At 38.9% G+C, this 16,434-nt stretch overlaps 1 protein-coding gene across 1 annotated transcript; it reads right to left on the bottom strand.

Annotated features, from left to right (window-relative positions):
• Positions 1-2,163: 2,163 nt before the first annotated feature.
• On the bottom strand, positions 2,164-16,379 carry LOC113667850 (mitogen-activated protein kinase kinase kinase 1). Its single transcript, XM_089186990.1, has 17 exons — positions 16,142-16,379; positions 15,955-16,057; positions 14,823-14,897; positions 14,255-14,497; positions 12,736-12,849; positions 12,082-12,346; positions 11,290-11,383; positions 10,571-10,700; positions 9,900-10,103; positions 9,231-9,352; positions 7,602-8,613; positions 6,485-6,628; positions 5,907-6,069; positions 5,087-5,218; positions 4,434-4,576; positions 3,907-4,038; positions 2,164-3,525 (listed from the first exon to the last, which is right to left on the bottom strand). The coding sequence occupies exons 1-17, from the start codon at positions 16,267-16,269 to the stop codon at positions 3,379-3,381; spliced, it is 3,351 nt and encodes a 1,116-aa protein (XP_089043116.1). The 5' UTR covers positions 16,270-16,379; the 3' UTR covers positions 2,164-3,378.
• Between the last annotated feature and the right edge of the window lie 55 nt (positions 16,380-16,434).

A 16,434-nucleotide genomic window follows, 5' to 3' on the forward strand; every position in this document is an offset into this window, starting at 1 on the left:
GTTAAATTTTTAACCGTTATCTGTAAAATCCCATTTAGACCCTCTTGTAATATGCATAACCTTTTGATTTGATGCATCTCCTCAATTTTACATTTTGAGCAAAAGCAAGCAATCTATCCCATGATAAATGATATCTGTAACAGTATATCAGGACATCAACGACATATTATCAGCAAGAAGAAAAATATGATGGGTAAGAAAAAAAGGAATAAAAATGACAAGATTCCCCGCGACAGGGATTGAACCCTGACCACGGACCGCAACATGGTGCAGTCAGATGCTCTACCCACTGAGCTGCGGGGAACTTGTCAACATTGACAGCTGAATTTTAAAGACATGTTTTAGGCGTCCTACGTACTGCAAAGATCAAGACTGGAAACCTAGTTGCTCTTCTATAGGACGAAAAGAATCTCCTTTGCAATGATTTGCAATGGACTCACCTAGTAATGAGAAATCTTGTCCACTTAGATTTGCTGTTTCTGTTTCTGGTCATTTAGTGTTAACAACTGAGTTGAAAACGTAAATTGGCCACCGTAAAGAGTAAAAAAGCTGACGTTTCGAGCCCTTCGTCAAAGCGATTGTCAAAGGGCTAACGCTCGAAACGTCAGCTTTTTTACTCTTTACGGTGGCTAATTTTCGTTTTCAACTCAGCTGTTACGGCTCTAAACTACCTGCAATACTCTCCCACCGACGCAGCACCACAGTTTCTTTATAAACTTACCCCCTTTATTCATTTGTTCCTGTTCCTTTTTTCATTAGAAAGGTCTTAGTGGGGTTTACCGATAGCCGTAAAACGGCAAAACATTAGGTGTTAGGCATAAAAATTGAAAAGTTTTTACCGTTAGTTGTAAGAAAAGCGAAACGTAAAGAATGAAATGATATTAACCATTAAAAAGCCGTAAATTGGCCAAACGCTTCAACCGTTAGCCGTAAACGGCCATCACCCAATTGAGACTCTTATAGAATATGTATAATTTTTGTTCTGATGCATCTCGTCAATTTCACATTTTGAGCAAAAGCAAGCTATCTATTTGAAGATAAATGATATATGTATCAGTATATAAAGATATCAGAGACGTATTATCAGCAAGAAGAAAAATATGATGAGTAAGCAAAAAAAACAGCAAAAATGACAAGTTTCCCCGCGCCAGGGATTGAACCCTGACCACGGACCGCAACATGGTGCGGTCAGATGCTCTACCCACTGAGCTGCGGGGAACTTGTCAACATAATTGGCTGAATTTTAAAGTCAAGTTTTAGGTGTCCTACGCACTGCAAAGATCAAGCCTAGAAACATAGACGCTCCCCTATGGGACGAAAAGAATTTCCTTTGCAATGGTTTGCAATGGAATCAATTGGTAAGAAGAAACTCTCTCCATTTAGATCAGTTGTTTCTGTTTCTTGTTGCTGTTAGGCGTAAAGAAAAGTCAAACGTGAAAAAAAACTTTTTTTCTAACTACAATGGAAAGATATCAGCCGTTAGCTGTAAATTGGCCAAAATTTTCACTGTTAGCCGTAAAAGCCTTCGCCAAATTGAGACCCTCTTAAATCTTTTGATCATTTAATCCCAGGCCTAAATGCAATATGTGCCATAACTAACTTAGTGGTCAAACGTCTGCGCATGTGCGAACGCTATAGAGGCGCGCTTTCAGGCTGTCACGGGACTAAGTTGTCTCTCACACGGGTTACCAAAACCACATAAGACAGCGAGTCACAGTGTTTTAAAAGCGTATACATTCGAAGACCATTTTCGAAGACCATTTTCTGAATATGGTCTTCGTTTTTGGGGGTTTCCTTATACTTTCTGCTGGCAGTGCTTTACCAGAGCAGATTCATCACCCATACAGTGGAGTATAACATGCGCGATGGTGAACATGATACACAAAAAAAAAATTTGCCGAGGACTAAAAATTAAGGACTCGTTTTGAGTAAAGAATGTTCGTTGTTTGCAGTCGGTTCGAATCTTTTCCATTATAAGCCCACATTAAAGAACACGCAAGGAGAGCGCGAATGAGAAAGACTAGAAATATCTTGAGATGGCTCATGAAAATCCCTTTTTTTCCCAGCCATTCATAATTTCGGGGTGACTAAAAGACGAACTAACATGTTTCGGTTACTAACTTTGCATAACTTTTTGCCCCTCTCAGAAAAGACACAGAGTAATTCAGTTCAAAAAATCTTTATTCACACAATGCAAGTCATGTTTCAAGCAAACCGTTCTACGTATTCCTTAAAATGTATGAATTGTTCAAAGAAGAAAGCAACTGTTTCTTGAAACAATGTTACACAACACCTTCGTTGCATTGGCGATCTACCGCTGACAAAAAACTTGCAGTCTGCCACCGGGAATGACTAAGATAATGTTACAAACGTTTAATTTCAACTAATTTTGGTTTTCCTAAAAACGTATTGTAAAAATACACACGGCTGAGATTTTGGATCTTTAAGATGGAGTTTTTAAAACTACTTGTTAAACATCACGGATGCTGGCTATAGAAATCTGATTAAGATATGTACAAATCAGTTGGGGAGAAGGAAAAACCACCCACACGAAAGTTCGTTGAGGAAGAAAAACTGTACAATCTATGAAAGTATCATCAAAATAAAATTTTCGGTAAGAACCTTAAAAAAATTGTCTTTTGATGAATCTTTCAAATCATCAAGTGATTAAAATTCAACATCTCCCCACTATAAAAGTAGATTCTCCTAAAAACGGCTGGTAAGAATGTAAAAGCTAATCAGGCTTTGGGAGTTCGATTTAAATTGTGATACGGTTGCTGAAAGTGGAAGTTGAAGGGAAAAAGTTGAGGTGGCTTTACTTCATGAATGTTATCTTGTGTTTTGTTTTTTTTTTCTTGCTCTCGCTCTTCTACGAATATTAACGAATATGAACATTTAAAAAAACGTCCTTCGGCAAACGTAAACAGAGGTGGATCCAGGGGGAAGGTCAGGAGCGGAAGGGGGGGGGGGGGCAACGGACCCCCCTCCCATAAGAACTGTGGGTACTTTTCCTTCTTATCTGAAGCTATGATTCCTCCAACGACAGGATGGCATATTACTGCTAAATTTCCAAGGTTGAAACATTTATCTCGCTTATTCAGGCTCTTGTGTAAGAAAAAAAAAATGAATCAAAGATCAAACCCCTCAATCAAAAATTCCTGGATCCAACTCTGCCTCTCTGCATTCAGACATGCTGACGACACACATAACGTTATGACCTTCCGGAAGATTTTAACTAATTCGGGATCAAGTGAAACGACTCGGTCACAAGTCGGGCTTATGTCCGAGTGCGCAGCGTTAATGAAGCTTACAGCTCCACTTGAGTAATTCAAGTTGACTGAATTTAAAGAAAAAAAAATGCTGGTAGCTAACTTCCTTTCACATTTGAGTAAAGAGTGGATGTCTAAGGAGTTCCGTAGCAGGCGGTCTCTCGTCTAGTTTTGATTCAAAACACCTCAGGAGCACATCTCGAAGAGCTGGGTTAAGGCTCTCTGGTATGTCGGGTGGGGACTCGGCCATTGCGATCTGAGAAAAAAAAAGACAATGATGATCAAGGTATGTCCCAAAAAACACACAAGCGGTTCTCCCATAATAACTCAAAGTGAAACAAATTGTTTGAAACACGGGAAGACGCGAATGACCAAGACGCAATTGTTTTCACTTTTGCATCTGATTGGTTGACAGAATGGCGCGAGTTTTCTTGATCAATCATAGCGCGTAGCAAAGCCAAAACATGCAATCCCGAATTAAATTCGACTCTCATTTGAAAATTGCTTTAAGACAAACGAGCAAGCTAAGATAAAGGCATAACTTCATAGCAATGGATAACAACGTTACAAAAGGGTGTTTCAGAGGCGCATGTGTAGTTGACTTGAAACTACATAGTTCTGTATGACGTCGTCCTACCTTAAAGATAAGAGCCAAGTGATTTGAATGTTCATGTGCGTTCCATGGCGGTTTTCCAGTAACCATTTCTATGACAACACATCCCACACTCCACACATCACAGCTTCGTCCATAGCTCTCTCCACGTAGGACCTTGAAGGAAGACAACAGGTAAACAATTCAGAATAAGAATCTACCCTTGGCAAATAATTCAAAATTACGATCTTCCTTAAAGCAAATCGGAAACTAAGGCAAATACGTCATTAAAGCGCTGACGGTAGCCAGAAGTTGAGAGTTTTTTCTCCCAAGAGCTTGTTAGACTTAAGTTCCCTAAAATTCGTCGCTATGACGAAGGACTAACGCTCGAAAAGTCAACTTATGAAACTCTATACGGCGGCATATTTATAGAATCAACTAAGTTGATAAAACTAAGATGATCTTGTAAAAACCCCCACCGACGCAGCACCACAGTTTCTTTTAAGACTTACCCATTCATTACCTATTACCAAAGCTGAACAACTTCAATCAAGTTTGTCGAACACACATACCTCAGGAGCCATAAATGCGACTGTTCCAAGCAACTGGCCTTGAAATTCGCCAGCTCCTGTTAACTGTGTTGCTAATCTTGCCGCAGCACCAAAGTCGGCTATTCTAATGTTCTTGCCTGTTGAATCCACTAAGATGTTTGCTCCTATGTCACCAAAAATAATCATAACAATTCTTGAGACACGAGAACTGTAAGATAAGTATACAAGTTAACAGCAAAAAATCTGGCAAAGATAACGTCTAACTTCTCGTTCTGTGAAAAAGTACTAAAACCTCTCTGTAGCAGCCTCCCGAGGGCAGAGGTGTTAACTTCCAGCAGCTTGAAAAGAAGCAACGCCTATGAGCGATTTTTCACCGTGTGTCGGTTCTAATCTTACACAGAAGTGATTAACCTATAACTTCTCCCTATGAGATTCATACATTATCCAACAAACGGGTAATGAGAATACTCAGAGTTATTGGGTAAAAGTTATGTTGATCTAAAAACAAATTCTTACAACTAATTGACCGAGAAATGTGTGGCAGTTAGAAGGGAGAATTAACAATCCGATCTTAGGAGTTTAAGGGTTAAGCAATCACAGCTGTTGTTCTGATTGGCCTCGGTTATTTCCATGGTTTTGATGAGGTCATCATTAGTTTGATCCTGTTCATTTACCTTTAATATCTCTGTGAATGACTTGATTTTGGTGCAAGTATCCCACTCCCTGAAGAATCTGCCTCGTATAACTGATCACAATATTTTCATCAAACGGCCCATACTTTGTAAGAAGCTTTGTGATTGATCCACCTACAAGAAAACATGGCAAGAGAAAAGAGGTCAGAGAGTAGTGCAACACCCATCAGTTGTCCAGGTCCTACAGACTTTCTTACCCCAATACCCAGCCTGTGTCACTAGCGGTTTTCAGTGCGCTTTAAAGCGTCAGGCGACTAAGCGTCGACAGCGAGTGGCAAAGCCGCGAGAGGAGTGGGACGAAACGCAAACCACTCATTACCCCATATCGCCACTCCCCCCTCTCCCAATCATAGGAAAAGTCTGTACAGCAGCCCAGTGACCCATATCACTGGAGTTTAACCTGGTTTCCATGAGATGAAGCTAAAAAACACCTTTCCTTATGGAGCAGCTGGCTGCATCCTTTCTCTCGCGGGTTATCCCATCTCTCCACATTTCGTAAAGTTTACCTAACAATTTGCCGCTACCCATTTATACTACTGGAGAGAGGCTCTGTGAAATCAGGGTGTTTTGCCAGTGAACACAATTCACTAATATAGCCTGGGATAAGAACCCTAGGCCCAGTTATAGAGAAAATTATTTGAAAAAGGCTTTCGAATAATGTAATGAAAAAATACCTAGATTAAAATTTAACCCAAGGTTAGTGTTAATCAGTAAGTTCTGGGGGGAAGGGACAAAGCACTCTAACACAACGAGATTGTCACCTGATGCGGGGCTAAATTAAAATCAAAATAACAAAATTTACCAGCCATCCACTCCAGGAAGATGTTGAAGTGTCCAGTGTGTTTCGTTGCACCGAGGCATTTAATCAGATGTGGATGCTGTAGTCTTCCTAACAGAGAGATCTCATCCTCAATGGTCTGTGTAACCTTGGTCTGATCTTCCACTGAATTGCGGCAAAAGGAAACCTAGTGATAAAGGATTAAGCAAGTTTCAATTGAGCGTTGGGATTGCGTTTCTTAATTTTGCTCTGTGATTGGTCCAGAAAACTCGCACCATCCTTTCAACCAATCAGATGCAAAACTACAACAATCGCTACTCGGTCACCGGCCTTTTTCCCGGGCTTCAAGCGGTTTCCTTGTTTACACTCTGAGTTCTCATTGGCTAATGATGATGTAAACCTTTATTCTGGTTGGTCGCTGTGATTACGTTGGTTTTGGCTTTTCGTCACTCGACTGAAAACTACTCTGAAGCAGAAGAATTGTATGGTTTTGAAGGAAAAGTCGCAGAGCTCACCAAATTCTCTCAACGAATTCCCAAGGAGATGAATGACAGCTACAAGGGAGAATTTTGACTTCAATCAAGAGATTAAAGTAAATGTACCTGTTTGACAGCCATAAGGGACCCATTCATAAGATCTCTGACAGCATAGCAAGATGAGTAGGCCCCAGTCCCTAACAGTTCTCCTTTTTTCCAATGAACTCCCTCCAGATAAAGGTGTTTAGAATTGACTGCCTTTTCCAGAGACTGCAAAACAGATGAGACAAAAGTGAAGTCTAAATCTTCAAAAGGAAATGTGACATCAACAATTTACTATAGGAAGAGAATCTCTACCCAAACTCAAAAAATAGGTTGCGATCTCTAAAGTTGCACTTTTTCGTCTCTGATAGATCCCTAGAAACGAAAGATAATTACTGATGAATCGAGCTGATGTACCACTGAGGAGAAAGCTTCTCGCTTGCCACCTCTCGCATGTGGTTACCGTGATGGTCACAAACTTTTGCCGTTATGTTCATAATTTTTGCCGTGGCGAAAGCAAACCTTTTCTACACTAAATGAAACGACTTTCTTTCGATTTCAAAATAAATTTTGTTCCCTAAAACTTACGAAAATAAACCAAAGTGAACGTTACATTATAATTAATTATTTCAATCGTGCAATATTTTGCTGAGAAACATGTACTTGTGGGCCAACGTCCATCCGACATTGTCTTAGATTGGTTTAACCAAGCTCTCAGATTGCTCTCGAAACATTTCTCTACCCTATCAACACACAGACTAAAACTTCCTTCCAACCCTCAAGTCACTTTTGTGCTTTTTCTTTGAGTTATCATTTTTTACCTTAGAGCCCTCTTCAATTGAGCTTCGAAAGAAGTCCAGGATTGCATTGGGTTTGCAATACTTTGCTCTGTGATTGGTCCAGAAAACTGGCACCATCATCTCAACTAATCAGATGCAAAATTAAAGACAATCGCGACTTGGTCGCCCGCGTTTTCCCGCGTTTCAGGAAGTTTGCTCATTTTCACTTCGAGTTCTCATTGGCTAATGACTATGTAAACTTATGATTCTGATTGGTCGTTGGGATTAGTTTGGTTTTAGTTTTTCGAAACTCAATTGCTGCTCTTTCATGTCAACCACCAATCTGATTGCTAAGAAGGTTTTGGTGTCACGACATTCAAATAAAAAGTGCTCAAAAGAGTAAAATTTTAAGACTAACACACCTCTGGCTGAGTAAAGATGATGACCATCTCATCACCTGAATCCAAGCTTGGTATCCTGGAAGGCCCAGAGTCTAGAGAAGAGACAGCCATAGCTTTAGCCATAGCTTCTGCTTCTTCCTGTGCGATGATCTCCTGGCACTTCTTACCAACAGACAGCTTCACTGGGGGCATTCTTGGGGAGTCCTCCAGAGATCTGGACCAATCAAGATTAACCTCCTCATTGGGGGAGAAGGTAAATGAAGGCGATAGACACAAGGACTGTGGTCTCTCGAAGTTGTCTACAATAGCCTGAAGAAGCTCTGACTCTGAAAAATTATCTGCTTCGTCATCGGACATGGCTGAAGGCAAGCTGCCGATGGCTGAGTCCCGGTTACTGGAGGTAGAAGACGGTGGATCCATACTTGTTTGCGGTTCATAAGTAAAAACAGAATCACTGCGACTCACTGTAGTCACACTAGCCCTGGGAATCGCTTGAAGCTGACGATTAAGCGAACTGCGTTGAGAGGGCTTCAGTTTGGAAACCACTTTCTTAATGTGTTGTTGAGCTGAGGGTACACAAGAAGATAATGACATACAACACGTAAGAACAGCGATGGCCAGTTTGCTGACTTTGCTATGGGAACAGTTTGCAGCTTGCATGGTAAACTTCAACACCGACATCAGGCGGCGGACGTTACTTTGATAAATTTCACTTGGGTCTTCACAAGCATTGTTCCCTCTGCCCTGAACAAGAACACCAGCTGTATCCATTTGAACAGAAACACAATCATCTGAAAGCTCAAACTCCGTGACATACTCCTCCATTAACTTCCGCAGAAACATCAGCCGCCCAAGCCACCACGGCCAAGTTGAATATTCAGCTGCAGTCCTTAGTATGCAGGATAAAATGAAGTTAAAACCTCCCAGAGGCTGGGGCACATGTTCAGCGCCCAGCATCTTGCCTAATGCCAAATCCCCATTCTCATCCTTGCAGAGTTCCAAAAGAACTTGGATCGACAATGCACTAATACGCCTGCAGTGATACAGAAACAAAATTTTAATGAATCAACCACTTAACTCCCCAAGATCTGATTGTTGATTCTCTTCTCTAAATGCTACACGTTTCCTTGTAGATTAGTTACAAGAATTTGGTGATAATCCCCAAGTAATATTCCCTTCTTTTCAAATCTTGCGTCCTCTACAAAAAAAATTGTTTCTTCAAAATTTTATTTGAGATTGATGAGCGAAACATTCGTTTGCTCGTAAAGTCGTACCAGTGAACACTGAAAAGTGAACAGCTCACGCAGCGAATGCAATCATAATATTTAGAGGATACTGAACACAGTAACCTCCAGTTGACATGGAAATATGTTCGGATATTTGTCCTCGGACATAATCTGTTCCACGAGGCTTACAGTTTGCGTTGAACTTCGCTATTGGAATAGATACCATGTAATGTCCGCTGAAAAAATATCTGAGCACATTTTCGCGCCAACTAGAGGTTGCTGTATTCATTATCGTCAAAGTATTATATTGTTTACATATCAAGTGGGGATATTGATTGATTTTGTACCAAATTTTAAGAAAGTAAATCATACGGGATATGTCGGGGAGAATTTTGATATCTTATGTTCCCCCCCAAAAACTTACCTATTGGAGTCCGCACACTTGGCTAAAACAGCTTCAATTACGTCAAACAAACATTTCTGAAGATGATATTTCTCTTGCTGGGTTGAGTAAGACATATGCATCACCAATACACGGAGAGTTCTCTGAAAAATTATAGAAAAAAAATTGAAATGATTTTATAACTAATATCTCTCGGTCAGTATGTGCGCTTTGATTGGTCAGTTTAGAGGGCCGTATTTCAATGCATGGCCCACCAACTTGAAAAGTTTTTTTAAATTGAAATCTTAGAGAAAGATGTTTTTTCGTCTTATCACGAACGTGGGACAAAGTAGAAATTCTGAGTCCCATTTAGGAATCGAACCTCAGACCTTCGGATTTCGCGCTCCAATGATCTACCAATGAGCCACAGAAACTCCAGTTCATATATGATACTCGTCCCGGAATCTTCCCCCCCCCCCCCCCCCCCCCTCTACTTGAATATCTTACAAACCTCGCTTTCTTAGTCCATACCGTAAGCTACGCGCTTGGGCCTTCAATCCAACGGAAAAACCCGATCCATGATTTACAGTACAGACCTCAAATCCAGTTAGTAAGAAGTATGTATTCCCCACATTTTCCTTGAAAAAGTTCTTAGAGCAATCAATTTAACACTTACGAAGACACGTGCAAAAAGATAGTAAAAATACATACCAGAGCAGCCACATACACTCGGTACACTGGGTCCCCACACATCATGGACAACAGAGAACAGCAAGCTTCAAAGGCTGTCATGTTTTGTGAGCTACTTCCTTCCATAAATATCGTGTTTATGTCCTTACTTAAACGGCGAAGAGCTGTCTCTCTCACATTCCATTCACGGGAAAACAAACAGCACACAAGATTTTCACCAAATGCCTACATGTATGAGGAAAAAAAAGAGATATGAGATTGCATGTATGCCAAAAGGGGTTTACGCCAGAGTGTATCCGTTTTTCGTCAATTTTATATGGTCTAGTATGATGTCTTTGTGGGAGTGACATGTACATAGTTCTGTATTAAAGGACAATTTTATATGGTTTAGTATGATGTCTTTGTAAGAGTGACATGTACATAGTTCTGTAGTAAAAGACTATTTCAATGGCTGTATCTGACACTTTTTTCTGTTTCGAGTCTGAAGTAACATTTATAACATCAACCGGGAAACAGACGAGAATAGAGAAATATGTGAACTAGGATATCATTATTTGGTCCAAGACCAAACGCAGTAAGGAGACAGTTAAAAAAATTACCATGAACAAATTGGGAGTGAATGACCAGAATATAAATGTAATTTCCTACTTATAGGTGAGGAATCTAGCCAACTCAATCTGTTTCCCAATTACCTCAATCCATGGTTTGGCCAGTTCCACCTGTGCAGCTGGTACTGGGTTTGAGTGTGGTAGTGTGATTTCCTCAGGGCCTAAGGGTGCTGGTACACTGGGTAGTTCGGATCGTATACTGTGATCTGGAGATCTAGTGAAGACAAAAATTGTTCCAGTGAGTACTTACAATGACGACAGTTATAATGAAAACATTTATAACAAATCTTATTCCAGAGAATTTATCTCTCTATATGTAAGTATCAGTTTTCTGTACTTTTTGAATTACATCCTATCAATCTATTGTTTGTGCTCAGAGAACTGCCAATTGAATCAAAAAATATCCCATACTTGATATAATTTTTGCTTTTTCTCATCAACTTTATTGTTGTAAATTTACTTATATTGTTGGAAGAAATACCTTTTTCATAAATCAAAGGAGTGAAAAGATTGATATAAGTAAAGCAGAACTCATTTTATTCAGTGTTCACGAAGGGCACAAACAGGGGGATAGAAAGTACTGCAGCCAAGAACAGTCATAAGCACTGTGGTACAATTGGGAAGGCTGATGTAACCAGGAGTCTTGCTACAAATGTCAGGCCACCCCTTTCTCCAGCTATATCATGGATTCTGTGCTGATGTTGTAGGACTTATGAAAACATATTACAGTGTAGCTGACTATCCTGAGGTGTTATGTCTCAAAAAACGAAAATAAAAATTGAAAGTGAAAACACTAGTGATACCTTTTAGGGCTACAGATATTTGAAGGTGATGACCAAATCTTGCGACAGAGTGGACAAAACAATGCCTCTCGCTGTCTCTTACATTCAGCAGCCCCTGTCAGAGTGTTTAAGATTGGTGAATAAAGGGGGCAACTTTCTATAGAAACTGTTGTGCTGCATCAGTGGGAGAGTATAACAAGGTAATTTAGTATTATCAATTAAGTTGATAATGTAAATTGGCCACTGTAAGGAACCGAAGCATTAGCCCTTTGTCAGAGCAAATGTGGAAAACCTAATGCTCAGAATGTCAGCTTTGAAACTCTTTACAGTGGCCAATTAATCTTAGCAACTCAGTTAATAACACTAAATTACCCTATTTAATTTGGGCTATGGGCCAACCTCCCCACACTGCAGTTACAGATTATCCCTGGGTAGTTTCAGCATTATCTAAACAAGATGCTAATAAAACCATTCTCTCTTAAGAATAAACAGTTTAAATTTGCAGATTAACAATGAAAACATCTTGAGGCTAATAATACTCAGGCAGTCAAGGAAAAGAGGTAAATGTTTAGAAAAGAAAACACCTGAGCATAAATAATATTTCATGAAAACATTACACTTACTTTGATTTTATTAATCATGAATTAAAATTTCCATTCATTGTTATTAATGTCCCTGTTAACAAAATTTTGTTCATTAACCTTCCATGTGTAAATTTGAATGAGCTGTCTTCATCTTTGCTTTGATACGATGTTGAAAACTTGTAAACCTCTACATTCATTTGATTAACTTGACAGTCTAAGCCCAACTTACATATTTCCATACAATGCTGATGAAGTCTGTTATGACAACCATCTTGGCAACTTGTCAAACTTTCCCCTTCCACCATTTCCAATAAGCAAATTGGGCACACCTCTTCATCTTCACGTGCCTGGGGTAACCCTCCCAAACTGTTTGTACAAGGTGTTGTTGGTGGTGTGCTTCTCTGGCCCTTGGCTCGAGATGTTTTCTGTGCATTCATGTCCTTTTGTAAACGTGACTTTACTCGAGCATGGAACTTGGAGAGCAACTTCTCCACCTAATGAGAATTTTGGAGTAGAACAAAAGCTTAAATCAACCTCACTTAGACCAACCTTCATTCTGAAGAGCTAAAGCTGTTAAGTTCACATCACAAGTTCGAAAAAGTAGTGCTCAAATCAATTTCATTTTGGCATAATACTGATGAGTTCTGAAAGCAAAGTAAAACTCTCATAACATGGGGCTATATTTTTTCCCACAAAATTAGCCTCTTGTAGGAAAAAATTTCAAGCTTCAATCTAGATTTCCCTTGTGTAAAGAAAACATTTTTTCATGCAAGTTCTTGTTCCTATTACCTTTAAATTGTAAAAGATTAGGAGATTCAGAAACAGTTGCTACAGCTTGAACTACAATGGCTTGAAAGGCAAGATTATAACCTTTAATTTGTACCTCAAAGTTTTTCAATTTTTGAGTCCATAAAAGAGGATCATTTTCTTTGAGTTTGAAGACTCTAAGCATCACAAAAAGAAGGTGGACACAATGTGGCCTTGTACAAGTACAACTCTGAAAGTAAAAGACATAGTTTTACATTAATATCATAAAGACCACAGAGGTGAATTGAACTAAGAAATACATAAATTGCTGAAAGATAGCTTGTAACTGTGGTTGGAAACTGTAGAGGTGCACATTCACTGTTTTGGGTCAAACTAACTGATTTAAAAACCAAAAGTAATGTACAGCCTTTTGTTTTCTTTCCAAAAGCAAGTAACAGGTGACTTGGGTGACTTCAACAACATTGTTTATCATTGAAAGCTTTTAAGAGCAGTGCATCCCAAATTTCTGACACAAGAGCCTTCAAACAGTCTGCACATAATTCTCCAAGGGACAAAGGTTCCAATTTACCTTAAGTGTAATTATTAGTCAAGACAGCTGTGTCTGCCAAAGGGACTGTAAGGTTAAACCTTACCACAAGAGCCTGCTAGTTGGCTAAACAGAAAGGGGTAAGAGGTTTTAACCCTTTACACCCTAACATCAGAATTCATATTCTCCATACTGTTCTCTGTACATTTACTAAGGTGCTGACAAGGAGAATTTCTCAAACAATCAAGTGTTTCCTTAGTTGGAGATCATTTCCTTTATTCTCATGACATTAATATATGATTCAGTGGTGATATTGTAAGGAGAAATTAGATGCTAGTCACTCTTAGGGGTTAAAAGGTTGAAAGTAGCTGTAAACTGCTCTACCTGGCTGCTATTTACTATAATGCTTTCATGGTTGCTTTTACATGTATATTAAACCTTTTATGCTCAGAGGTGATTGACAAGTAACTTCTCCCTGTAATATCTACACCTTATCTAGCAAACAGGTAATGAGAATACTCAAAATTATCAGGTATAAGTTGCTATCTTAATCTAACACCAAATTCTTGTGATCAATGTAAAAGGAAATGTGTAGCAGCTAGGGGGGAAAATTGACAATCAGATCTTGGGAGTAAATTAACCCTTTCACTCCCAAGATCTAATTAGTAACTCTCCTTACTATCTGCCATACAATTCTTATGATGTTAGTTCAGTGAATTTGGTATTGGATCAACTAATAATCCCATGATTGATATTCTTCTCTATTCTCATCACCTGCCTGCTTGATATCGTATTGATATTGTAAGGAGAAATTCTGTCTTGGTCACTTGTGGGAGTGAAAGGGTTAAAGTATTTAGCAAATGCCTGAAAAATATTTAACCTTTTAACTCCCAGAAGTGATTAACATGTAACTTCTCCCTATGATAACCATACATTATGCAGCAAACAGTTAATGAGAACACTCAAAGTTATCAGGTAGAATTTGTCATCTTAATCTAATAACAAATTCTCCTTATAATTTTACAAAGAAATGTGTACAAGTAGAAGGGAGAATTAACTAACAGATCTCAGTAGTTCAAGAGTTAAGTAAATCATGTATACACTGTACCTGTGGACCAATCATCACACGGAATTTATGATCAGGTGAATCTCCACCAATCAGGAATGAGTTAGGCCCAGTCTGCTGCAAAAGGTAGAGTCTTGCTCTCATTGCTTTTTCAACCTTGCGCTTGACTTCATTAGGTGCATCATATACAGGTGATGAACTCCGTGGAAATGAGAAACTTAAGGAATTAGAGGGTGAATTACCAGGAGTGCGTCGCCGTGTTGGAGGAGATGGCACCTTCACTGGCTATAAGGGAAAACAAAACATCAGAGATTTAATCACTTATTTGATGTGAACAGCAAATGGTTGAAGAGTAAACAAATTCAAACTGTGGTGAATTTTGCAAATGGAATTTCCCACATGAATATAATTCTAAATTAATCTAATGACAGCTAAATTTTTGGAAGTCCTAATCACCTTTCTAATAGAGCATCTCTCATATTCTAAAATTTCTACACTTTGATAATGCTGTAATCCCTACTGAGTTTTCTTTACTTGCTTATACAAACCAAAGGAAATTTAAAATAAATATCTAAATTGTCTATAGCCAATGTTAAAAAATGATATTGACCACTGTTCCACACTGAGCTGCTTGGGGCCTGGCACTAGAATTGGCTGATGTTCCTGGAGAAGGGGGCCTGGCCACCTAGCAAGAGAAGAAATACTCTTAATTTAGAATTACAGCCTCTTGATGGGGCTGTCCTGGTGTACCGGTACATGGGGGAATTCCTATTGTTTTCATATCCATAAATGGAGTTGTGACGCAGTTCGTTAATGTTTTGTTCCTTTGTGTACCAGTACACGAGGACACAACCCTCTTGATCCTCAGAGAGAAGAAAACTCTACCTTGAGATATCAAAGCATTAAACTTTCAAAAATTCTTAAAATACAACAAAAAAAGAGGTACACCTTTCTCTTGATAATTTAAAACTCTGTTAGTAGTATGGTGAGGTTTATGATCAATTTTTTCTAGAAAAACTGAAAATGCCTCAATATTTGAAGAAGCAATCAGTGAAATGAAAATAAAAAACATTTTAAAAACCAGCTGACAAAACATAGATCACATGATTGTTTAAATACACTCTCATTAATAATTGAAAACGGTTTATTTGAAAAATAAACAACATTCCATTCGGAAATAAAGATTGAAACACTCAAGCCTGATTTTTAATATGTACAGATCACAATCACAATCCGAAGCAATTTTGGCTATTCCGAGCGGTAATCTAATAGACGAAAATAGAACGAAGATTTTGATAAATTGTGAACAAATCTATATGGAGAAAAAAAATTGACTACGTGCATCATAGATCTCTTACGACGTCAATAACTATTCATACGGGATCGACTTTCTAAATATATATTTTCGACAAGATAAAGTAAAATTTACATATGACTTCCACCCTCATCGTTTCTTACGCAACATTAACATATTTTTAGAACACGTCAACAAAAACATCAACACATGGATAAACCGTCGACTACCGGAGGGCATGATGAAATATATAAACACTAACATCGTTGTACAGTAAATTGTACAATGAAAAAGAACGATTTTACACCGAAATATCGTGAAATAAAGGTGCGATTTAGGTTAAATTGCTGAAAAAATTTGATCAGATGGGCTAATATATTGAGTCTTACAATTTACATGCATGTCACCTGACGATATAAACAGCTAGAGGCTTGCAACATGAGCTTACCACTGGTTGTGTTTTTCTCTTCAAATGCGCGTCTTTATCTTTCTTCCACGTCGGTAAATTCTTAAGCTTTTCTCTGAGCAGCGCTTGTTCCTCTAAAATAGGCCTGATAAGAGAGGAAGCAAGTGATTTCAAGCTAGGACCGGTTTACAAGGAGCCAAAGGAGATCGATTATGAATCGAGAACTCACTTTGCCGATTCTGTAATTTTTGTTGCTGTAGGCTTTTTCTCGTCTTCAGATCTTGACACCTCCTTTCCTTGTTTCCCAGGTTTCTTCCACGGCGGAAGACATCCATCTGTAGGACTCTGGGCGGCCATTAATCCTTACGAATATCCGATCAATATTTTTAAACTTTCCCCCAATAACGTGTTTGTCGTTTCCTCTAGAAGGAATTCGACCTTGTGGCGGGAGAACAAAGCAGAGGAATACGTCATTTTTGACCAATCATAAGGGAGAAACTTGAATCGTCAATTCCTCCCGCC

Source organism: Pocillopora damicornis, chromosome 11, assembly GCF_964200805.1.
Source record: "Pocillopora damicornis chromosome 11, jaPocDami1.2, whole genome shotgun sequence".
Lineage (NCBI taxonomy): Eukaryota > Metazoa > Cnidaria > Anthozoa > Scleractinia > Pocilloporidae > Pocillopora > Pocillopora damicornis.